General features: G+C 56.6%; 1 protein-coding gene across 22 annotated transcripts in view; it reads left to right on the top strand.

The window, feature by feature from the left end:
* The window catches only part of MYT1L (myelin transcription factor 1 like), a 398154-nt gene that overhangs the window by 350703 nt on the left and 22369 nt on the right, over positions 1-25082 (top strand). For all 22 annotated transcript variants that reach the window (XM_070795423.1, XM_070795424.1, XM_070795422.1 and 19 more), the window contains 3 exons: positions 10026-10088; positions 15868-15951; positions 17213-17434. In XM_070795423.1, the coding sequence (XP_070651524.1) occupies positions 10026-10088; positions 15868-15951; positions 17213-17434 (369 nt within the window). The remainder of the gene's footprint in view (positions 1-10025; positions 10089-15867; positions 15952-17212; positions 17435-25082) is intronic.

A 25082-nucleotide genomic window follows, 5' to 3' on the forward strand; every position in this document is an offset into this window, starting at 1 on the left:
AGGGGTGGACACTTGGTGCCCCTCTGGGCCATCCCAGGCCGAGGATGAAGCCTGGGGCATTAGCCCTGGGCCTCCAGGAGGTCACGGGCAGGCCTGGCCCCATCCACCCACGTTGCCCTCTGTTCCCCACAGTCACCCCGTCCCCGTGAGCACCTGCGCTTTCCTCCATTGGGGGTCCCCGAGAAAGCTCTTCCTGAAAGTTTGGGACCAGAGCCCCATCCTCCTCAGGAGAGTCTCGGGTCCAAGGCAGCGCTGTTTCCCTGAGTCTTTCCCGAGCTCAGTGCTTCCAAATGCTTTGTCCTTTTCCCGAGTGACCTGGCTCCAGGCCTCAAGTCGTCTCCACCCATGGAGCACACAGGACGCTCCCTCCGGGAGGCAGAGCAGCCCAGGGCCTCAGGGTGTGGGAGAGGGGGTGGTACACGGCTGCCCCACAGCCTGGACTTGCAGGCAGCAACCTGTGGGGCCTCAGGTCTCAGGGGTGACTGTGGGGCCTCGGGTCTCGGGGGTGACTGTGGGGCCTCGGGTCTTGGGGGTGACTGTGCGGGCATTGGGTCTCGGGGGTGACTGTGGGGGCATCGGGTCTCAGGGGTGACTGGAGGCGTCAGATCTCAGGGGTGACTGTGGGGGCATCAGGTCTCGGGGGTGACTGGGGGCATCAGATCTCGGGGATGACTGTGGGGCATTCGGTCTCGGGGTGACTGTGGTGTATCAGGTCTCGGGGGTGACTCTGGGGCATCGGGTGTCGGGGGTGAATGTGGGGGCGTCGGTTCTCAGGGTAACTGTGGGGCATCAAGTCTCAGGGGTGACTGTGGGGCGTCAGGTCTCGGGGGTCACTGTGGGGGCATCAGGTCCCGGGGGTCACTGTGGGGCGTCAGGTCTCGGGGGTCACTGTGGGGCATCGGGTCTCGAGGGTGACTGTGGGGGCGTCACTCCTCATGGTGAACATTCACTCCTGGCCTCCTCACCCGTCGGCTCATCTCATTCCACTTCTCTTTCTTCCTTAGCCCCTTTCTCTTGCTTCACTCCGAGTGCTTCTCCCAAATTGCCCTTTAGACATGTCCACCTGGGGGAGGCCTTGCTTCTCTGCAAGGGTCCCAGCGAGGACGCCTGCTCGTGGGCTCCGTGGCCCTGGAGAGGTGAAGGATGTCCCTGTGCTCTCCCTGCAAACAGTGCGCTCCCCAGGGTCAGTGACCTCCAGCTGAGGCTCCAAGGGGCCCCACGGCAGGCAGTCTCCACTTCAGCCCACCAGGGACCTGCCACAGTCACAGAGGGGACCAGGTCCACCCTGTGCCCAGCGCCCCCGACCCGGCCCCCTGCGCTGGCGCCAGGCTGATGCAGGCGTGTCCAGGAGCCAGGTCCTTGGTACCTGCTCTCGTATCTCCTCCCTTCTCTGCCTTCTCCCTGCCTCTTCCCTGCCTGTCGTCCCCGCTGGGTCAGGCCTCTCCTTGACCTTCCTGGGCACCTTCTGGCGATTCCAGGCTCTTCCTCAGTGGAAGGAACCTTTCCGAGTCCAGACCTGCTCTCCGGGTTGCCACATCTGGACCACGCAGGTGGTTCACGTTCTGATGCCCCTCTGTGCCCTCGCCCCTCCCATAATCGGAGGGAAATCAGGACCATCGGTGACTTTTGGACCCTGCTCGGGGCCATGCCCTCCATGCAGGAATCACAGAAATGGGTTTCTATTCTCTCCCACTTGTGAGACACCCAGAGGGCCACGAGGGTCAGTAGATCGCAGACAAGAACAAACCACCTTCTGTGTCTTTGAACTTCCCCCAAACGAGGGCTAGACCACACAACAGGGCCGTAGGCTCGGAACTGTTGGTGAGAAGAGGACGTTTACAGAGTCTAGTGGAGCGAAAGAAGCACCACAGGAGAGGCTTCTGCTCTGCTCTCAGCAGCGTGCCGCCCGTGTGACCCTAAACACGGAGCTCACCTGTTTGGATTCACCTTCTTGGCTTTAGACAAGGATATCTGATGAATCTATTTCTAAAAACTTCTGCAAAACTCAGCATCTATGAAACCATTGAAAACTTGACAAAAGAAAGACATGAGACAGGGAAAAGGCAGATTCCATAGAGGAAAGGAGGACATGCCAGAGACTAAGGTGAGAAACCAACCTGGAAAGTGTTCAAAACCCAGACATTTGTGAACAAGAGGCTCGAGCAGGAGGCTAGGCGTGGGGCAGAGGGGTGGGGATGGACAGGAAGAGAAAAGACATGAAACATGAGAGTTTGCAGAGAACCCCAGGATTACTCAGGTATAAGATGGACAAAGAAATCTTTTTAATTTTCTCCTGTTTAGAATAAAAGACACTTTCTCTGAGAAAAGACGGGGGCTTCAAAAAATGAAAGATCCACAAGTATGACAAGTATGAAAAATAAGAGAAACAGCAGGAGCAGGAACGTAAACAGGAGGCACAGGATTCCAGCGGAAAGGGACGGTGTGACTGGTCCCAGTGCCCCTCGCTCCTGGTCCTAGACTGTTCTTTCCTCTGCCCTGGGCAAACTTCCTCCCAAAGGCTTGCTGTGGTCAGCAGTTTAGGAAGTGGACTTGCTTTTAAATGATGTAACCTCTGTCCTCCGCTGCCTCGAGAGGGACTCTGCACTGCCATGGACAGAGCAATGGAGCTGGCTCTGCCAGTCCCTGCCATCCTAGCCACTCCCCTGTTGCTGGGCGTGCATGTGCTCCTGCAGCAGCCACAGCCAGCTGGCCCCATGGCACGTCTGCACCAAAGCCTGTGTCCACCCGGCAGGCGGCACTGCGCCTCGGGTGCCCGTGGGTTCGGGGGGTGGGCATGGCCCGTGCATGCCTGCCTGGAGTGTCCCTGGCATGGTGACCCTCAGCCTCCTCCCCGAGTGCAACCCCACTGACTCTTGGTGTTGAGAAGACGGGCCTGGATGAGCTGGCAGCCCCCTCCCTGCCCCCTCCTAGTCGATGACCTTTGCCCACCATCCGTTCACCAGCCCAGGGTCCACTTCTTACCACTAAAGGCCAGCTGGATGTGGTCACAGATGCTGCCTCACCTGAGAGGCAGGGACGTGGGTGGGACGCTATGAGGGCAGCAAAGGGCACCCCCCTCCATCCCCCTCCTGCTCCGTGGTCGGTGAGGGTCCCCTCCCAGTGGGCACTCGAGTCCCTAACGCCCGTCTTCCACCCCGTGTAAGTGGTGCGGCCGCCCTAGCGCTCCGTGCAACCGCGGAAGGTGAGTACCCCTGGGCGGCCCTGCCGGCGTCCAGCCCCCAGGCCCAGCATGCCCGTCACAGGCACAGCGAGCGCGGCGGCCCCAGGACGCGGGGACGGCTGGCTGGGGTCAGCGGCGGTTTCTCCAACAGTCACCTTTCTGTATGTTCTTTTTTGCATGGGTCCTCCGCGTCCAATTCCAATTCTGACCGCGGCTGCCGCAGCTCCGGCCTAGCCGCTCCCCTGCTGCTGGACGTGCATGTGCTCCCGCAGCAGTGCCCCAAGGACACGCCCCGTTATTGAGAGGGACGCCAGCACTGCTAGGTAGGTCGGCCACCCTGGACAGGAGCCTGTCCGTGATCACCTGGGGCGCTGGGCAGCGGGCAGCGGCTCAGAGCGGCGCCTGGGGTCCGAGCCAGCGCCCGGCCCGACGGGGAGGCCTGAGAGCAGAGATGCATGATCGGAGGATGCCGGAGAGCATGCAGCATGAACCGTGGGACTGCCGTCGCAGGCCCTGCCCACCCCCACGCTCCCCAGACCACCAGATGCACCCCGAGTGTCCCCCAGGGATGGGCCCAGGAGAGGGCCAGGCCCGGCCCAGCTCCGTCCAGGGCCCTTACGCCCAGTGGTGACAGCCAAGACCTGGGCAGCGCCCACCCTCGAAGGACATCCAGGGCCTGAGTGGGGGATGAGCAGCGGGGGGTCTCAAAACACTCGTTAGAGGTGACCCCAGGCTGATGCAGGCGTGTGGGCCTCTAAGTCAGAATTTAAACCCATGAGGACACGCCGTTTACCAACGGGTGGCAGGGTATGCATGCCACCCAGCTGGGCTTTGCAGACTGCAGCTCTGCTGTGGTCAGTGCGTCACTGGGCATCACAGCTCTGGCGAAACCTGCCCCACAGGCCACCACCCGTGCCCACCTGCTGCCCCCTGACCACACTGGGCTGTGGGCAGTCAGCAGCCTGGGGGCCCCTGTAGCCACAGCTTTAAATTTGATCTTCAAGACCACACTTTGCTCTTAGTAACCTGAGGTCTAACCCATTCCAAAACGCTATTTGAATCATCAAAATGAATGTTTTTGGAAAATCGTGTGAAGGGTACTACATTTTATGATTCTTTTTCATTGATTTGTTTGTGTCTGAGTGTAATCTAAAAAGAAAAGTGCTTGGAAGCAAAAGAAAAAAGTGGTTTTGGTTCACATGTCATGTATGAAAGCAAGGCTTTCTCCCAAAGTCTGCTAACACCAGGGCTCGACATGTGTAGACATTCAGGATGCCAGAAGGTCAAGTGTGCAGGATAAAGGTCCTCTCGTGACTTGGGAAGGGCGGAGAACTGGGGATGGGGAACGCTGGGGTGCGTCCTGTGGACAGGCGCAGGCGGAAGGCCAGTCTGCAGACGCCTCCGCCAGGCCTGGGAGGGAAGGGCACCCACTCGCCCCTTCTGCAGGCCAGCAGGGGCCGTGCAGGTGGCATTACAGGGGCCGGGACCCGACCTCGCCGAGCCCCCCGCCCAGGAAGTTGCCTTGGCATCAGGGCTTGTGTCTGCAGTGCTCCTGTGTCTTTTAACAGGAGGCAAGAAGAAGGACGAGGTGAGACGGGGTGTCCGGGCGGGCCCAGGTCGGGTGGGAAGGTGGGACGGTTCCCAGTGAGACGGGCCAGGCGGGGCCTGGGCGGAGAAAGGTCAAAACTTGTCTCCTCCATACCAAATTCAAAAGAAGAGAAAATGACTGGCTGTCACGCAAACTACAAAGGACTCAGAAGATCCTTGCTTTCCGCCCGTTTCAGGAGATAAACCCAGGAAACTGGGGAGAAGAGATGGCTGTTGCTTTTAAGTGACCTGGTTTCTTTCTGTTTGGGGAGAAGATTTCAAAGTCAGTCTATGTCAGCTGTCTGTTTTAAAACACCTTTATTTTGCACTCCTCTGCATTTCTTTATTGTTTCCCATTTATATGCCAAAAAATTCAAAATAAAGATACACATTTTTAGAACCACATCTCTTTAAGTAAAAAAAAAATGTTTTTGAGTTTTCACATAAATGTTTTTGAATTGAACTTTTCATATAAATGGGACAGATCTTTTATAGAGTTGACATCAATCATTCCAATTACAGTTTACTCTTATAGATGAGGCCTAATTTTGCATTTTCGTGATTTCATTTAAAACTGAGAGTATTTTGTGTTTTACTTAACAAATGCCCCTGGTAGGATGGGTGTGAAAGCAAGGGACAAACAGGGGCTTTTATGACGGGGGACACATGTACACCCATGGCTGACTCATGTCAATGGATGGCAAAAACCACCACAATACTGTAAAGTAATTAGCCTCCAATTAAAATAAATAGATAATTTTTTTTTTTTAAATAAAAAGGGCTGTTACAGAAGCACGCCACGAAATTCTTCAAAAATCTCCTGGAACCTGAGTCTAACTTTGACGCTGTCATCCCATGGGTCCAGTGAGCGTCTCTCTGCCTGCTTTGCTGCTGCTGTCAGAGCCGAGGCCTGTCTGCAGTCTGACCTCACAGGGTGGCTCACAGGCGAGGTGAGGCCCAAGGACAGGTCAGAGCTGCCGGCAGGGCTTTCGCCTTTACTTATAAGATTTTTAAAACTAAGTAACCGGTTTTATCAAGATGAGAGACCTGAGTATCCTGAGGACGCTGTCCCTGCGGACCGGCCCTGGGGAGGTGGCGCAGCAGACGCTGGGCGGACTGGCCACACGGCCCTGCGTGGCTCCTGCCTCCCGCCAGCGAGGGCGCCTCCCTCGCTCAGGGGCTGCAGAGAGACTGGCTGGCTCTGGGTCCTCACCCGCATCACTTCCGGTGGCCTTGATCCCTGAGAACAGGCATCTGAGGCTGCGCTGGACGCCTGCCTGGCCATCCGCTGCCCCTGTCGAGGGGCCGATGAGACAGCTCCCTGCCTGAGCCCAGGGTGGGCGGCTGCACAGACTCAGGGCCCGTCACTGACGGGGCCCTCCTGTCGCGGAGAAGATGCCCTACTTTAAATGTCTCACTCAACAGAACTACTTATCAAGCCCTCGAATTTCTTTACAGAAGAGAGAGAGGATAAACAACAACAAATACAAAAGAGAGAGGATGACGGGACAAGAGGAGATGCTTTAAAGATGTCCATCGGAGTAATTAAGTGACACAGCACAGCTTCAGTCAACAGATTAAACCACTTCTTTTCCTGCTACACCCTGCGTCAGGGTCCCAGGAGGAAAGTCACAGCAAGGGGTGACATGTCTGCAGAGGATGAATCAGAGGCAAGGTGAGGAGGCTGCCTCTGCCCCGTTTGTGATGTGCGGATCAGAGGATTCTCCTGATACAGGCCGTGACGCGTGGAGAGGACCTCTCCTGTGCTGGTGGGACTACCGACCCAGGGAGGCGTGAGCTGCAGTGGCCCTTCTGGGGCCGGATGGTCGAGAGGAAGTCAGAGTACTCAGGCCTTACGCCTTAGATTCACAAAAGCCACAGAAACCTCTTCTGTCCCTACTGAGATAGGCTAGTTCCAGGAAATCCAGGAGTTTGTGAGTGGTCCTGATTTTTTTCTTAAGACTTTTGCCTGAATTTTGCAAAACATAAACGTGGTTGAAAGATTTTATTATGATTTTTCCATATACCTTCTTAAATGTCTACACAGGACCAATTTCTTCAGCCAGATAATAATATGAACTACCCCGAATTACTTTCTCTTGATGTGGATTAAATCCCAAGGCAATTCAAGATCACAGATAAGGCAGAGGATCACGAATGTTTCCGTTGGGAACAGAGATTGTAGGATTATGCGTTCGTATCTCCTGCCTCAGAGTGGTTTACCCAGGGTACCTTTGGACTGGAGAGAAAAAAATGAAGAAGCTAGTATTTTATTTATCAGAAACTTACAGCTCTAACCACAGGCCTGTAAAACAGACCTGGTGGAGCGTCGGTGACAACTGGCCGGACGCAGGGAGGACCTCTGGCTGGGGTGGCCTCACCCAGGTGCCGGAGCACCAGCCTTGCGGGGAGTTTCCATGGAAACCCAGTCGCGCTCTGCTGCCGTTTCCAAAGCCAAGCTGTGCGGCACAAGCAGCCCGCCGATTCCATCCTCGGGGTGTGGGTGGTCCCACACGGCCTCCCTTCGCGGAGGAAACGCGCCCCTCCCGGCGGCAGAAGCCCATCGAGCTTCTGTGCGTTGATCGTGCAGCAGCCTGAGCTGCTGCCACCGGAGCTGATCCGCTGAAAAGCAGAGACGCCTTTTGTTACACGAATGGCCGCTTACCCATTCACCAACTTCAGAAAACAGTGTATTTTTAAACGCTGGGATGTATTAAAGCGAGGAAATCTGTATGCGAATCTCAGAGTTTGTAAAAACCTTAAAGTCTTGAGCAGTAACACAAAAATGAGCTCCGCAGCGCTGTTAGAGAAAGAATAATGAGTCCCCACCCCGGACTGCCTCCTGCAGCTCAGAAGCTCTCCCTAAAGAAGAAAACGGCAAACCACCGCCCTGCGGAGAACCAGGGCGGGCTGTTTCTGGGGTGGGTGACCGTGAGTGTGAATTCGCAGCCCCCACCGGCCCGTCTTCTTCCCCCGGTGAGGGTGTGACCGCGGAGGGCTTAGCTTCTCCACATTCGCACAGCCCACAGCAGCAGGCCAGGTACTGGATCTCATCTACCTAACTTGAAACCCTGAAAATAAAACAACAAACCTTTCCAGAAAGCCAGGCCGCTTTCCGGAAATGTTTTTTTCTTTTTTGACACTGTGACAGCTCTGAAAATGACCCAAGTCAACATTTTCTTTGCTTTCATGGTGACAAAGCGTGTTTTAAATACATCTTTTTTTTCAAATGACACTTTCATAAATGGTTTAAATGCACAAAAACGACTCCAAACTCCTCTTTTTTATAATTTGTAAAGATCTCGTTTTCGCTTGCAGTCTTGCTTGTGACGCCTCGATTAAACTGGAGCAGCGTGTGTCAACCTCCTCTGCCTCTACCAGAAACAGTCATTAAAAATTTCTACTTGTGCTTAACTGAGTATATTTTAAATGAATTTACACTGAGCTTAGGAAGAGTTGAAGGGTTTCTTTGCCCACAAAGCAAGGCCACGTGTACATGATTGGCTGGCAGGAGACGTTCCTGTTTCTTGATACGTTTTCAAAACAGAGCCGTGCATGGAGAGCTGCTTTTCTTAGGATGATTTTTACTGCTTCAAAATGTCCTCCCTCTGGGGTTGGGGAGGTCTCTCCACATGAGGTGCCATTTGGGAAATCAGCTAGTTAAATTCAGTCACTCACATTATTGATCGAATAGTCTTGTGATCAGACTTGAAGTTCATGCACAGCTGTTACTCTAGTGACAGTCAGGTCTACAGTCTGATCCGGGTGTTGCTTTTGATGAAAGTACAGCATCCTTCGGCCTCCGACTCCAGTTTTTACACCCTGACTCCACTTACACACGTCGATGACATCTCCTCGATGTTTGCCTTCCCCGCAGTGCAGGCGGTAAATTAAACTTTCGTCCTTCAGAGGACACACCAGCCCTACGCTCGAGTTCGGTGACTGTGCTCCTTTCCCCAGGACTAGATGAGAATTAGGCAGTTCCTAAACATCAACAACGGACTGGACATCTAAGTGTCAAGATATGACATTCGCACCCCTGGACTCAGCCGGGTCTGTGTGGGCCCGTCACACACGCCCTGACACGCTCACTGACCTTGAGAAGGTCTGTAAGCAAGTAATTTGCTGGCCTTGGCCCAACAGCCAATACCCAGGTGTCTTTCAGAGCGGAGAGCAAGCTGAAATCACCCAGAAAGCATTTACACTTACTGACTGTTTTATATTCGTGATCTGTATCCCTGCCAGGGATTCAGATGCTCACTGAGTGTGGATGTTGGCACAGGGCCCCCTCCAAGAGTCCCTCCTGGGCAGTAACACCGTTATCATTTCATCCTTGCTTCTTGAGAGCTAACATTTAGTAAAAAGAAAAGATATGTTTCCCTCTTTTGGCCTTTATTCTCACCCTCCTGGCGGGTACAAATGCAGCTGATGTAGCTGGAGCCAAAGCGTCTTTGCAGGACGGCTGGTTCCCACGATGGTGGATTCAAGGCAGTCCTCGGAGGCAGGACTCAGGGAACTCTTCACACACAGCGTCTGCCACGGGCGCAGCTCTGATGTGGCAGAGAGACTGCAGGGAGCTCCCGGGAAGGTTTAAGCACGGGCCCCTAGGCGTCCGGACCCCTCTCATGATCTCAGTTGACTTGACCTGCGGACCAAGAGACCTTGGTGCCAAAGCAGAGCTCCCTGAGTGCCCACGGAGGGTCTGAAAGACCCCTGGTCCCACTCCCTGGCCTAGCACGGGGGTACCTGCACCAGGCCCCGCAGTCGGTCAGGGGCAGGGCTGGGAGGGGTCAGCGTGGCCAGGCCCCTGTAACGTGTGGTTTTGAGTTTAGACACAGACCAGTCTCGGGCCAGTGTGTGTGCCTGTTCATGTAAAAATTCTCACATCATGTGTGGAAGGTGCAGCAACTCGCCAGCTGTGACTGGCCCACCAAGCTTGAATAAGAGACGGGGCGGGCACGTGGGGCGTATGGAGGTGGGGAGACTGCAGGCTGAATATCTGGGGACCAAGGTGCTTCCCCAGGACCTCCGGCCCCCGGGAGCGCCGCCGTGCGCAGAGGGAGGCGGGGTCTGGCCGAGCCCGGAGGAGACGGGGATGGGGCTACTCCGTGCACCCGGGGACCCTCCAGCTCTGGCCCGCCTCCTTCACCGAGGGAGGCTCAGCATTTAAGAGACTCAGAAACTAGATGCATAAGGAAGCTACTTGTTCGGGAGATTGAAGCTTTCCAGTGACCCCCGTGTGTGTCTGTGATTGCAGGTGCCCCACGCCTGGCTGCGACGGCTCCGGGCACATCACGGGCAACTACGCTTCCCACCGCAGGTACGTGCCTCGGGCTCGAGACCCCACCCCCGCCATGCCCTCTCAACTCAGGCTCCACACATGCTCAGGTGGCTCCATCGGGGAGCTGAGGGTCTAGAGACCCTCGACCACAAAGCAGGCTGGCCCCAGCCAGTGGCACCCTCACTCAGAACACCAGCTCTCGGGCCCACAGGCCCCTCGGACGCCCCCGTCCCCCCGGCAGTGGTGCCACCAGCTCCATCTGCAGGAATCCTTTCTCAAGTCATGCAGGAGCACGCCCTTCTAAATTGACAAAGGATGAGAAGAAGAGCCAGGATATTATAAGCTCCCTGAGAACAGCCACTGAGAGGCAAGCTTGCTAATCCCACTGAGAGCTGATCTCCTAAATATTGAGATTAGAGCCACAAAGCTGTTTGGTTATTATAAGCAGGGATCAGCAGAGCTGAGCACACAGAAACGCTTGACCTCACAAATCCGGGCCCGCCTGTCCCGGAAGGCAGGGACTTCTAAGGGCAGCGTGGAGATTCCATCGTCCAAGACGATGGGGACTCCAGGCCGCTCGCACACCCTAAGCAGTTTATGAACCTCCGTTCTATACCAGGAGCCTCCCAGGTGGCCAGGGTAAAGAGTCTGCCTGCAATGCCCGAGACACAGATTTGATCCCTGGGTCAGGAAGATCCCCTGGAGAAGGAAATGGCCACCCACTCCAGTATTCTTGCCTGGAGAATCCCATGGACAGAGGAGCCTGGAGGGCTGCAGTTCGTGGGGTCCCAAAGAGTCAGATATGACCTGGCAACTAAACCATGACAGCAGCAGTTCCACGGCAGGCCCTGTGTTAGGAGCGCAGGGACAGAGACTTTCAATACAACGTCTGCGCAAAGAAGGGTGTAGACCCCGAGGCCCTGAGCAAGAATGCCTTGTCGAGTGCATTCAGGATCAACAAGCCCGGTCAGGACAAGAGCCGGTCTGAACAGAGACCCTTGTAATACAGAGTCTCCCACGAAGGGCGCAGAGCGGCCTGTAACAGATGAACAGGCAGCAACACAGCTGTCAGCCTACCATTCTCCGAGATCAGATTATAGATTGGGCAGCGGATGAGCCCTTCAGTTTCCCCCATGAAAACTGAAGGGAAAGGACAGAGAAGAGACAGAGAGGGAGGAGTCAGGAGAGTTGGGGGTCACCCTGAGGCCCGTCGGATGCAAACCAGCAGACTGGGCCATGGGGGGCAGGGTGCGGCCACGCCATGTGGCTGCAAAGCCCCCGGGACCACGTCCCGGGGCTCCGGTCAGGGCCGCCCCCCGCTGGCTGGCTGGGCTTGGCTCAGGGACACAGCTCGCCGGGGAGGCTCTTTCCTCATTAGGGTCCTGCTGCAAGTTGCATGCTTCTGTGTCCACTTCCCATCCATTTGAGAGCATCCTTTAAACAGCGCGGATCTGGGGACTCAGGCGTTAGGAAGCCCCACTAAGAACCGAATGACGGCCAGACTTCACACTCGCTCGACGGAAACACCTCAGTCTCTGTCTGGGGCTGTCCGCCTGGCACTGTGGACGTTTGGGGTCTGACCCTCCTTTGCCCTGGGACCGCCCCGTGCACCGTCGGGTGTGGGAAGCAGTGCTAGCCCACCCACTCGTTGCCGTGGCACCCCCTCCCCATTCCTGACGACCGGGCGTCTCCAAACACACCGGACGTTCCCGGGGCCACTGCCACGCACCTCAGGGTCCAGAGGAGTCTTGCCAGGTTGTCTTGCCGGGTTTACCAGGCCGCCCAGAGCCAGCTGCTGCATCATGAATGCAGAGCAGAGTGAATACCTCCAGAAGGGATCTCCACAGCAGCCTCACTGCTTTAGGGAACATGAAGTGAAATCAGATCAAGCTCAAGTTCAATATCTAAGCCAAGCACACTCTGCACTACTCTTGATTTTAAGTTAGACTGTATCTCAGCCCTCACGAGGCCACAGCTCCCAGTACCGAGCAACGCCTGCAAACTAAAAGCGAACCTTTCCTGGTCATTTCATGTCCACCTGTCTGCTTTTCTACTTTTTTTCTTTTTGGTTTGGCATGACGTAAATTTATTCAATTTAATTTTAAACATGTGTATGCGTTCACTTACATTTTAGAACAGGGTTAGTTAGTATAGTGTAAACTTGTGAGTAAAATGTAATTAAAGCTTGACTTGAAGCCCTTCTCTAGGGCTGGAGTTAACAGTACCAGGACTAGTCCACAGAGCTGAGAAGTAAATTTGACTGGGTTTTCAGCCACTTGCGGGCTATACACAGCCCTGCGGGGTGGCATGTTCCACAGCGTTGTTCATCGGAGAAATTCACTCCGTGTGTGCAAGTCAGAGCGGGCTCTAGCCCTTGGCTGGGAGGAGGGGCCCGCGTGACAGCTCCTGTGCACACTGGGCGCCAGAGAGAGACAGAGGCCCAGTGACCCTCAGAGGTCACAAGTACACGTAGAAACACGCCTTTCGGGGCGTCCCTGGGGGCTCAGCTGGTAAAGAATCTGCCTGCAATGTGGGAGACTTGAGTTCGATTCCTGGGTTGGGAAGATCCCCTGAAGAAGGGAAAGGCTACCCGCTCCAGTATTTTGGCCGGGAGAATTCCACGGACTGTATAGTCTATGGGGTCGCAAAGAGTCGGACACGACTGAGCGACTGTCACATCCTGGGAACATGAGGTGGTGTTCCCTACTTGCAAACCTCGGGGAAATTCCTACCAGGGAGCAGACCCTCACTCAGCCTTATTCTAAACCCTGCCAAGATTCCAGCCTGGCACAGGCACCTCAGAGATACGGCGGATTCGGTGGATCCGGGCCACTGACTCGAACGCTGTGAACACACTCACCATCATCTGAGCCTTCAGCGAGCTGTAGTTATTTTGTAGTATCAAAGATCACAGGGCAGCACAACAGATGTAACAATAATGGAAAAGCTTAAAATATTGCTAGAGTTTTTAAAAATATGACACAGAGACATGAAGTGAGAGATGCTATTGGCAAAATGGAGCCTGTAGACTTGTTGGACTCAGATCGACCGCAACCTTCGACTCGTGAAACATGCAAGGTCCGCAAAGCACACCGCGAAGAGATGTGCGTGCCTCTCCCTGGGCTCCAGGGAGGAGAGGACTGACCCTCGGGCCCTCCAATGCCCCCACCAGAGGCAGGTGAGGTGCTGGGCTCCAGGGAGGAGAGGACTGACCCTCGGGCTCCCCGACGCCCCCACCAGAGGCAGGTCGTCTGCTTTCGGACATCACCTCTCCCCAGGGCTGTGTCCTGGACGCTGCCCCGGGAACCAGGAAATGTGCCCCCCGCCATCCTCAGAGCACCCTGAGCAGCGGGAGGATCGTGTCTGTCTCCGCTGGAGGAAACAGGCTCTGAGTGCTTAGCTGTAGGAAGCAGGACTTGGCTGAGAGGCCACCGCCGATGTCCCGGCTGGTCGTGGACGGACCGCCCCTGGACGGCCTGAGACGCTCCCTCAGGGAGAGGCAGGGCCGCCCTCCCGCCCGACACAGGCTGTGACTCTCGTTGCAGTTAGGATGGTGGTGTGACTTGCTGTCTCTCTAGCACTTCTGAAGCTTTCTTAAGCTTACTGTAATCAATAGTATTGACCGTCTCTGATGTCCTATCAAAAAAACACAACCCATCATCAGAAGCTCTGTCTCCTCTGACGTCGGCAGAGAGACCTCGCTCTGCAGACGGAGGAGCTCAGGCCACGTCCCAAGTGTCCAGTCTTCAAACCACAGCCACGAGAGCCCTTTCTTCAGTTCTCCGGCAAAGGCGCTGTTTCCAGGCACCGCCTTCTTTCCCTGACCCTGCTCCAGGCTGGCTCCTTTCGGCCGTCTCCAGATGCGCCGGCACAGCAACGTCTCTGGGAGGTCCTCCCCGCAGGCTCCCCAACACCACCCCCCCCACCCAGGACTACAGTCTTGTGGCCCGGAGCACGCGCAGCAGGAGCCTGAGTCCCCGGGACCCTCCCGCCTGGGCAGCGGCACCCTGCAGGCTCCAGGCTGTCCACCAGGACGGCGCTGCAGGAACCCATCCCTGGACCCTCCCATCTGTGCCGAGAGCATTTCCATGAATCGCTGCACTCTCCTCCAGGGCTGCTCTGACCCTCGGGGTGTGAACACAGGGCACAGGGCCCCTGCAGCCCGCGAGGGCTGGTCCTGGTTCCCAGGCACCTTCGATCCGCTCTTTCACAATAAGGACACAACCTGCCCTCCCTGGGGACGGGGGAAGCACGGGGCCGAGATGCGTCACTTGGTCCCCTGAGCTTGGGGAGACCAAGCTAGAGCCCCATGTCCTCCCTGCCCCGAGGTGGACGTGTCCCCCAGCCCGGGGAGGCGGGGGAACCAGCCTGAGGAAGCGCAGACACCAGCAGGAAAGAGAGCCCCCTTCCAGGCTCCCCGGTACCAGCACAGATCAGGACTGGCAGCCTTCTGGGGGGCACTGGCCCCATCCAGAGGCTCTCACGTGGGCCACAAAGCTCTGCATGCAGACGGCCACACGCACAGCTTCTCAGGGCAAGGGCCAGCATGCAGGACCGTCACTCAGACAGAGCAGCGCCCCTTCCTGCCCATAGGCTGGCCTCGCTGGGCCTGGCAGAGCCTCGGAGAAACTTGCCGAGCCTGGGAGAGCCTGGGAGAGCTGGCTGTGGGCTCTCCCGCCTTGGACGTGATGCCAGGATCCCAGTCCAGCCCCTGTGTCAGAGCCAGGTTTTCCTCGGAGTCAGAGTCACGTCCAGACTGAGCTCCCTGCGGCACCACTTGCTCTGCTTTGGTTCTGTTCCAGTTTCTCTTCACTCCCAGCCCCTTCTCGGCAGCGGGGGCCCAGAGCCATGCCTCCCCCTGAAGTTCAGGGTGGAGGAGGGAAGGCAGGACAAGAGGGAGGCAGGCAGGACAGGCCGACACCGCTCAGCCCCAGGGCGCAGGTCTGGGCTTCAGACCAACCTCTGCCAGGAGGTGCGGCTTCCCAGAGAGGAGCCAGGCAGCTGCACAAGCGCGGGACACGGCTAGGGAGACGGAAGTGATGGGGTGAGGGGCTGAGGACCAGCGTGCTCGGGGGACGCAGCCCCGACAAAGTCAGGACGAGGGTCAGAGCGGCACGCCCGCCCAGACCCCGCCGGGCCCCGCCGCCAGCCCCCTGGGCAGCTCCAGAGACCGCCCGGGGCCCGGTTCTCTGGTTCCTCACAAAGATTCCCTGTCATTCTATATAATTTCACACTGAAAAGCCTGGTATTAGCTACTGCTGAACAGGAAAGAAAAATCATATAGACATTCCAGCTGGAAAATTTCCTTTAGATAATGGGAGCTGTTCGTTCTCCAAATTCCAAAATTAAATAAAATCAGCTTGGTCAGTCTGCCCCGCGTCTTCCAAAGGTGCCACAGGAAGTCGTACATCAGGTAAATGGGGCCGGACGGCAGGCGCACACCCCTCCCAGGTTCGGGGGCTCTGTGATGCGTCTGCAGGCACGGCTGCAGAGAGGAAGAGGGGCCTGTGTGTCTCCACACTGTAGCCCCGCTGTTCTGAGAACACCCCACCGCCACAAGCCAGTCCCGCCTCTCCTGGGGCTCTGGACCGCACAGGGGCCAGTTCCCCCCACCAGGCTCTGGGTGCCCTTCTGGGAGACCTGCAGTGTCTGAAGCCCCCAAGGTTCTCTTGCGCCCGAATGGGCCCTCCCCCGGGACTTTGTCTTCACTCCAAGGAGCACCAGTTTCCAGAGGAAATTGGGTCAAAGCACCATCAACGGTGAAAGGAGCTTGAGGGTAAAGGTGCAGGCCAGCTTCTGAAGTCACCTGTCTCCTTAGCCTTTCAGGTTGCCCAAGAGCCAAGAAGAGCGGCATCAGGATAGCACAGAGCAAAGAGGACAAGGAGGACCAGGAGCCCATCAGGTGCGCGGGCCGGGGGCAGGGCTGGGGGCTGCCGGCTGGGGCAGGTCAGGCTCGGAGCGGCTGGACGAGGGCGAGGTCACAGCTTTGAGAGCAGAACCACGCACAGCACCCTCCGAGTAACAGACGAGGTGACAGCCGAATGTCCATCCATCTGGGGTGTACAACCGGTTACAAGGAACGTCCCTCTACCACTCACGGGGAGAAAGAGTTAATTTACTGGGTGTATTTGCATACATACTGAGCATATTTACATACACTGTCAGATTCATGAGCGAGTACGACGTTATTAACCACAACACCCAGCATACGGCTAAGTCTCCCGCTTATGCAAGTCATTCCGCTGTCCGTCCTCTGCTTCTTGCTAAGGAGGATGGAGGTCATCGGGGGTACAAGGCCAGCTCCCCACCCTCTCCCTGCAGGCAATGGCCCTGAACCTCTTCCCAGTGAGCCTCAAAAACCTGTGATATAGGTCCAATGCCACTTTCCTGAAATTTTAATCTCACTCAGTGTCTTTGGAGAAAAGTTTTGATGAAAACAAACCAAAAAATTAAAGTAAAAACGTGCCTGTGGTTTGGCTGTAAGTCCCGGCGCTTCACATAACCCGTGACAGAGAGGTTTCAGAAGCACTGCTTGATTAGGCTGTTGCTGAACTTTAGCTCCAGTTGGTGAGCTTCCCATTTATTACAAAAATAAAAAAGTGCTCCTGGAGTACCTTGTAACTAAACCACCTCTGCTGCTCACACCCCTGTCTGGCTGGAGGGGAATCCTGTGGTCTAGAAAACACGGCCAAACAAATAGGTGTTCTCCAGCTCCTGAGAAGAATAGGAGCTGAGAAGCTGAGAACAGGTTTATAAAATAATCATTAAAAAAGAATCCCAAAGTCAATTTCCCATTGAGTTTGCACATCTCCTGCCGAAGGCTGAGACCCTGTCTCAAAGCGGTGCCTCTCAGACAGGCACCCGCACCCCAGCTGCTCCAACAAACGAGTTCTCTTCCTCCCGCGGTGTGGGCATCCCTCCCCAAGCCGGGACGCTCTACTCCAGGAAAGCTTCTTGGACCTTCCCTGGACCAGTTTCCCGGAGGGTGAACTACCTCACGTCTCCACTAGGTGGTGCCTTTGAGTGGTTTTGTTTTGTTTTAATCCCACCGGAACCGGGAGTAGAAGATGCTGGGTTTTCCCTCATGTTAGGTTACTTTGACTTGGCTGCGGGGCGCCCGGGCACCTGGGGGCGAGACAGTCACGTGCCCCCTCTGCCCCCAGGTGCCCGGTGCCCGGGTGTGATGGCCAGGGCCACATCACCGGCAAGTACGCCTCGCACCGCAGCGCGTCCGGGTGTCCGCTGGCGGCCAAGAGGCAGAAGGACGGCTACCTCAACGGCTCCCAGTTCTCCTGGAAGTCGGTCAAGACGGAGGGCATGTCCTGCCCCACGCCCGGCTGCGACGGCTCGGGGCACGTCAGCGGCAGCTTCCTCACCCACCGCAGGTGAGTGCACCTGCCCCCCTGCGTGCCAGCGTGGGGGAGCGAGGACTTGCGAACCCACACCAGCTCACAGCATGCCGAGGCGCGGGGAAGGAAGAAGCAAATTTAGACCCATTTTGCAGAGCACACACTCGTCCCACCACATCAGTGTATACGGAGAGGCTTCCCAATGCCTTTGATTGGGATCCACAGAAACAGGTTGTCATTTTACACATGCACACACACTCACAAGAGTATCTGTGGGTTTAATTATTCGTTTTGGCTGAATATGGCCAACAGATCCCACTCAAGGACAAGGTGGCACGTGGTTACAGGAGCCTCATCAGATACATCAGAAAACCTCCAAAAAATCCAGTCACCCCCCCCCCCCGATTATTATTTGCTTAATTTTGAAATATATGTATATACAATTACATTGACTCAGAAGAAGAGGCAAGTGGCCCCCCGTAGGCATCAGGATGAATGACTGATGCGGACACATCTCAGCCACCCCCAGCTTTCTGGGAGCGAGGCGGGAGACACAGCACCTCACATATGACATAAACCCACGGGGTCTCATGAACTCTCTAACCTCAAACCCCGGGCACCTCACCTCCATCTGCAAAACCACATCAAACACAGAATAAGCCAAAAGGAATGATGCGGCAATGAGCCTTAACGTTCTTTAGGAAGTTTGGTTTTTATTGTAAAGAAGTTCCTGCTCAGGTAGAAACTCAGGGGCCAAAAGAGACAGATGAGTGTCTTTCCCTGACTCTCCCCAAGGCGGGGTGGGGAGTCCCCGCATCTCCCTTCAGAAAGCGCCCTTGAACAGAGAGGCTTGCATCCAAAGACACAGAGGCCCCCGACCCGCAGCACACACTGGCTTCTTCCTTTGGGCAGAAACAGATCACAGTGCTCATGGCTGTGTGCGTGGGGTGGGGCCAGCCCTGCACCCGGACACCCGGCCAGGCTGGCCACAGCAGGCACTTGGCAGGACAAACGTCTCACTCTGCTCAGAGCTGCCCTCCCTGCCAGCGGGAGGGCTTGGCCTGCGCCCCCAAACTCCACTCTAGACGGGGTGCTACCCGAGAGAACTCCCTCTGCTGGTACCTGTGCACCCTTGTTCCAGGGCGTCTTCAGGACACAGTCCCAGAGGCGGAAATGCTAGTTTTCACGTGTTGATAGGAAGTACCAAAGTGCCCTCCAAAAAGTGCCTGCTTCCTTCAGTCTCTGGCAATCAAAAACATTTAAAAAAATTTTAAGTCCTGCCTACGTGACCTATGGGTAAGGGTCACAGATAAGCCATAATCAGACACAGATGGGAGCAAGCTGCACTTCTCTGATGACATGTAAGCACTGGGGTACCTGGAGAAGGGCATGGCAACCCACTTCAGTGTCCCTGCCTGGAGAACCCCATGGACAGAGGGGCCTGGCAGGCTATAGTCCATGGGGCGGCAAAGAGCTGGACACGACTGAGCGACTTAACTCACACACACACTCTCGGGTACCAGAAACATCACCTGAGGACATGAATGTAACTGCTCCTCGTGCTGTTTCCAAGCCTCTGACTGAACTGTTGCCCGAGAATCACAAGAGTGACCTTCGCGGGGAGCCACCCAGCAGCGTGCACCCCTCACAGGCTGGTCACTCAGCGCCCCTTTGGGGCCTGTGGTGCGGACCCGGGCCCCTGACTCTGAGGCGCTCCCACCCGGCGGGACCCTGGGCCCCTCCGCGCACCCCCAACGCCTGCTTACCCTCCGGCTTGACACTCAGGTTCCCGGACCCAGCAATCGCATAAAGACGCCCCGGCTCTCCTGGTCTCTACCCTTCCCGCTCTCTTTCCCCCTAACCGACACTCCTCCGCACTGTGTCTGGCCAGGCGGGGGCTTCCCCCGTCTTGGCGGGAGGGAATCTAGGGGCAGGTCTAGTGAAGACAGACCCGTGACTGTGCTTCCGCAGAATCTCTCCGTCCAGAATCCCCGTGATGCACCCTCGGGTCTGCAGACAGCTCACCCAGGGCGCCGAGGGGGTGCCAGGAGGAGACCCTGAGTCCAGGGCAGGAACCCTCAGCCCACCCGGTCTAGCAGCGGGGGCAGAGCTGTGTTCCGGGGCTCCACAGTAAGACAGAGCCGGGGGGCGGAGCCACTGAGGGAGGAGCCTGTGGGAGGCTGCTCCACGGTGGGCGGGGCCCTGCCTGTGGTGGGCGGAGCCGAAGGGGCGGAGCCTCAGTATGGGAGGCTGCTCCACGGTGGGCGGGGCCCTGCCTGTGGTGGGCGGAGCCGAAGGGGCGGAGCCTCAGTATCCGAGGCTGCTCCACAGTGGGCGGGGCCCTGCCTGTGGTGGGCGGGGCCGCGCGGAGATTTTAATACTTCATTTCTCTGTGACGCTCACTCAGCGGTCTGACCCACTACCTCTGCCCCCTCTGAGGAGGGAAGGGACGTGCATGCTGCGTGGAGAGTGGCGGGAACCCCCAGGTGGCAGGTGGCGGGCGTCCTCCTTCTGGGTATAAATGTGTCTTGGGGGACAGGGTGCAGGGGGTTAGGGGGTGAACAGGACCCTGGGAGAGCTGACCTGCACTTTTTCAATTATGGTAAAAAGCACACAACATGACATTTACCGTCCTACCCACTCTTAAGTGTCCCGTTCGCGAGCGATAAGTAGAGTCTCACTGTTGTGCAGGCACGTTCACCCCCAGAGCCCTCACCTCCAGAGGGAAACCCTGTGCCCACTGAACGCACTCTCCCAGCCCCGCTGGCCCCTGGCACCGCCGTCTAGCGGGTCGGACTCTCTGGTCCTCAGCTAGGGGGAATCACAGGCTGTCTGTCCCATGAGCCTTTATCTCCATCAGCACAGCTCCCGGGTCCCGCCACACTGTAGCCGGCATCAGGCCACCTTCCTGTTGAAGGCTGAGTCGTGTCCTGTTGCATGCTGGCCTGCACCTTTCAGCTGTTGAACAAGTTTTCATTTGTTTCATTGTATAGATGGAATGTTGTTCCCTGGCGGTGTGAGAACCGCAACCCTGGCTGGCACCCAGCTGAGGCACAAACACGGGCTTAGCAGAGGGTCCTGATGCCTCCCCCCGTGAAGTCCTTGGGCCCGGCCAACTGTCTGGAACCCACTGACGGTTCCTCAGACTTTGAGGCCTGGGTGTGGACAAGCATCCCAGAAAGACACAGGTAGTGGCTTGAGATTCAAGCTGTTTATACAGCCCACATGCCACAAGAGCAAAGCAGCTTTTAGAGTCAGAAGAGTAGACAAAGACAGAAATTCCTGTTTGGTGCTTTCTTACCTCCAAGCCATGACCACCCAGTGAGATGATGAAGGGCCACTTTCTCAGGGGCCATAGATGAAAGGGGGGCACCTGCCCTGGCTTCCGGTCCCAGGACGCCCACTTGCCCTGCTTTCCTCTTCAGGGAAGTGACCACACCAACACACCCTCTGCGTGCCCATGCCCCCATCTGCTGTGAAATCGTTTCCATTCATGTCTTCCCTATAAGGATGCGGAGGGCCTCCTCCTACCCCCTTTCTCCTCAGCAGAGCTTCTGTGAAGCTCTAGGAAGTGCTCACTCCATCGTTAGGACTGGCTGAGTCAAGGCAGCTGAGTTAGGCAGCTGAGATGAGGAACAAGACCTGGGAGTAGGTGTAGCCTCTCAGGAGCAAGGGAGGGCGTTCTTGGAAGGGGCAGCTGGAAGTGAGCCTTATCTGAAGGAAAGAAACCAGGCAATGGAAAGAGTTAAAGGCACAGGGCAGTCGCAGGGACTTGATGGACCGGATCCTGAGATGCAGACTGACCAAGGCACCAGGATCTCACCAGACACGTGACGAGGTGGTGCCTGGAGTGGTTCTGGGTCAGATTCCAGGATCAGGGTCAGAGGTGTCAGGGGAAGGGCTGGAGAGAGGACACTCTGGCAGGGTCTCACCTGCCTCCGGGGGGTGGGGGCAATGGCTCAGCTGACTGGAAAGGCCCCCCAGCCTGAGTGGGGGTGTCAGGACTACGCAAACTGTGGAGCCTCCCATGCAGGAGAGACAGAGGCCGTGAGGGAGGGGCTGGGGAGGGTTCTGTGCCTGTGGATCCACTGCTGTGTGTGAAATGGCCGCACTGTGCACTCACCTCAGTCTCATTCCACTTGACGTAGAATAGAAGATTCTCTAATCCTAATGAATAAATAAGTAAGTGACTTTAGAAGTAAGTCGTCCCTCACTGGGCTTCATCTAAATAATTTTTTAAAAAATTACCTCCCAGACCCTCTTAAACTTCTTCCCACCTGGACCACATGACCTAATTTATTTGTTTTCAGTTCCTCTACAATCCTTTATGGAGAAGGAAATGGCAACCCACTCCGGTATTCTTGCCTGGAGAATCCCATCGACGGAGGAGCTTGGTGGGCTACAGTCCACAGGTCGCAAAGAGTTGGGCGCAACTGAGCGACTTCACTTTCACTTTCACAGTCCTTTATAAATGCACAGATCACCTTTTTTAGGATATTTATTGTGTTTGATGTTTCCCAAGAGAATTGTGGTAAAAATGTCACCATAGTGAGTGACTTCTATGAGTTACTTTTGTAATCAACCTTCTCCTTTAACGTAAATGTGAGCTGGATACGCAGCCTTAACAACCACTCCAAACACTGGAGGTTCCTTTCTTGCTCACAGGACAGAACAAGATGAGGGGACACCAGAGAAGGGCTCAGTCACCTTCAGCACCTTCTTCAAGGGTGGTCTTCATTCCACAGCCCAAGACGGAGAGAATGCGAAGGATCCCCCTGGGAGTCAGGGAACACAGATTACTTCCTTCTTACCCCATGGGTGGAACCTGGTCCATAGGATGCTGGGAAATGTAGTCTGCATGGGATGCTGGGAAATGCAGTCCACTTGGGATGCTTGTGAGTCCAAGAAGACAGCCTTTATGCACCTGCCTTTCTGTGATGTGGAAAAGCCGTAGTTTTTGTTTTTTGTTTTTTTACCAAAATTTATGTCAACAAGCAGCCACAGCTCCCTGAGGTCTGCATAGTTCCATTTCAGAGATGCCAGTAAGGAGAAAGCTGGACAACCAAGGAGTGTCTGGGCACACTGTCCGTGCACCACCAGCATCTCAGTCTGTCTGTCTGTATTTCTGCAAGACCAAGGCCAAGGCTGCCATAGGGCAGGTACGAAAGAAGCCTGGTGCCATGGGATGGACCCCAGGGAGAGGGAGTGAAGAGGGCAGACCTCTTCCCACCCAGCCATCCCACCAGGAGGAGCGCCCACCACCCTTGGCCTCGGCGGATGGGTCGCTGTCTGCCCAGGAGCATGGAGGTGGGCTCCCTCTCAGGTTGAGACCATGGCCACACTTGCCCAAACCCCACGTGTGGACAGGGGACACTGAAGCAGCCCCAGGGTTCCTGGCTCGAGACTGGCTGGAGGTAAATCTGGACTTCACAGCATTGCAGCCCTGGCGTGCTGGTCTGGCCACAGGCCAGCCCTGCACCCGCTCCTACTGGGCTCTTGTCCAGCCCCTGGACACTTGCCTCTCCCCAGGGCCATCATGCACCCCTTCCCACCTTCTCCGAACCTCGGCTCCCACTGTCTCCTGGCAGCGGGGTGGAGGGAACAGAAGGCGTGGCAGGGCCTCCAGCCCAGCTGGTAGTTTTCTGTTTGAGGGAATGATGTTGGAATCATGGCAGCTCACTTACGAGAGGAGACTCCTCCATTCTGGATTCTCTGAGATCTGCAGGAGGTGAGGAGGGCGGAGGGTCCCAGGCCTCTGGAGGAGAAGATGCTGCAGGCGTGAAGATCATCTCCCTGGAGCAGACCCTGTGCTGACTCACCGTGATTGCGGTACTCCTCTGGGGGAACCAGCCAGGCCCCCGTTTCACGCTGTAATCAGAGTCTTCCTCCTTGGGAGGAGAGAAGGAAGCCAACAGGCCCTGTTCTCTGGGGCAGGCCTCACACTGGCCACCTCGGCCCATCCCCTGTCCACCCACCTTGCACTGACTGCTGCCCCTGCAAGCTCCTCAGATGTATGAACTCTTTTACTCCAACCTCCACATTTCAGTACTTGCGAGAAAGCACTAAGAAGGGAAAAACTCAGATCCAACATCTGTTCCAAACCGCGAATCCCACAGGGCCGGTGAATGTTAGCTGCTGGGTCACAGCGCCGGCCTCCTGGGCCTGAGACCACATGGGCTGGGGGCAGGCTCCTGGGGAGATGCCACCATGCTTGATGTTTTCAGACTTTCTCCTCCTGAAGCGTGTGCATGTCCATCCATCCGCTGCTGCTCCGTTTGCAGGTCCGGGGTCACTGGATGTGCGAGGCTACTCGGCCCATGGCTGATGCTCGGTTACCACGATGCAAGAGCCGAGGCTCCCCAGTGCTTGGTTGAGTCAATGCAGGCCCACATGTGCGCAGCACACGGGTGGGGGCTCCCACCTGGGACGGCGCAGGGCCGAGCAGCACCCAGGGTGCCCTGCAGGCCCCATCCGAACCCCAGTTCCCTTGCTGAGCTCCGTGGCCCTGGGTCCTTCAGGCTCACCCTCTGCTGCCCTCAGCACCTGCCTGCTGGGTCCTCACTCTGGGAAGGCACCCTGAGCAGCCCTCGTGGGCAGCCAGGGGCCCAGCTGGGTGAGGACACGCCCAGCCACACTTGTCACCTCCTGCCAGGAGCCCAGGCCCCGTGTCCCCACTCCTGCAGCACCTCTGCCCTACATCCTCAGTGTCGGGGGCCCCCTGCACTCTCACCTGCTCCCCGAGATGTGCCCCTGAACTCATGGCAAGAAAAAACCACACTCACAGAACAGTTATGCTCATATCTGAAAACAGAAATAGTATAGGAAAATGGGAAATGTGGATGAGGAGCCCAGAACTGATGAACAGATACGATGGTGTCAGTTTCCTACGCTGCCTGACACACACCACGACCTGTGTTTCGGTGTTGAACAGAGTTTGTCCTCTTGGTGTCAGAGGTCAGAGGTCACAACATGGGTGGGCTGCGGGTGGGGAGGGCAGTTTGGGGCGCCGCCTTGTCTCTGCCCTTTGTCACATGTCCTTCCTCTGTGTCCGGGTCCAAACACCCCTCTTTTCCCTCATGAGGTCACAGGAAAAGCCCCCCAGCCCTCCAGCACCACGTCACCTTGACTCAAGGGTGCCTCACAGGCCAGTTTCCCACTGGGTCCTGTCAGTTCTGGACTCAGGGCATCAGCGTCCTCTGGGGACACGACCATCCACAGCGATGATTTATACCGGATGAGCTTATGGGAGACAAGCATCCAGACCTCCCTGCAGGGGCAGCAGCCACACTTTCATAAACAAACATCACTCGCCCACACCAGCGGGGCACTTGCCCAAGAGAAGAGCGCCAGAGCCCCTTCGTGAGCAGTACGGTCCCCACACTGCCAGGGAAAGCATGCCTGATCCCCCAAAGGCCATCCCTGTGGGTGGTCTGACTCCACACCTGCCCTCAGGCCCCACAGCAACTCCGGGCAAACAGTGGGTCAGAACGGCATGATAACAGCAGTCCTCTCCAGGAGGGTGTGCAAGCCCCTCAATTCCCCGTCCTTGGAGAGAAGACCCCAGCAATCCTGTTATACCTGCTGCCCAGGCCCCTAGACCCTCACAAACAGCTGATTCCCCCGTGATGCCATCAAAATGCACGTGGGGAGGGGCACCAAGCCAGGGAAACACTGTGATTGCGGA

This window comes from Bos indicus, chromosome 8 (assembly GCF_029378745.1).
Source record: "Bos indicus isolate NIAB-ARS_2022 breed Sahiwal x Tharparkar chromosome 8, NIAB-ARS_B.indTharparkar_mat_pri_1.0, whole genome shotgun sequence".
In the NCBI taxonomy this organism is placed as follows: Eukaryota; Metazoa; Chordata; class Mammalia; order Artiodactyla; family Bovidae; genus Bos; species Bos indicus.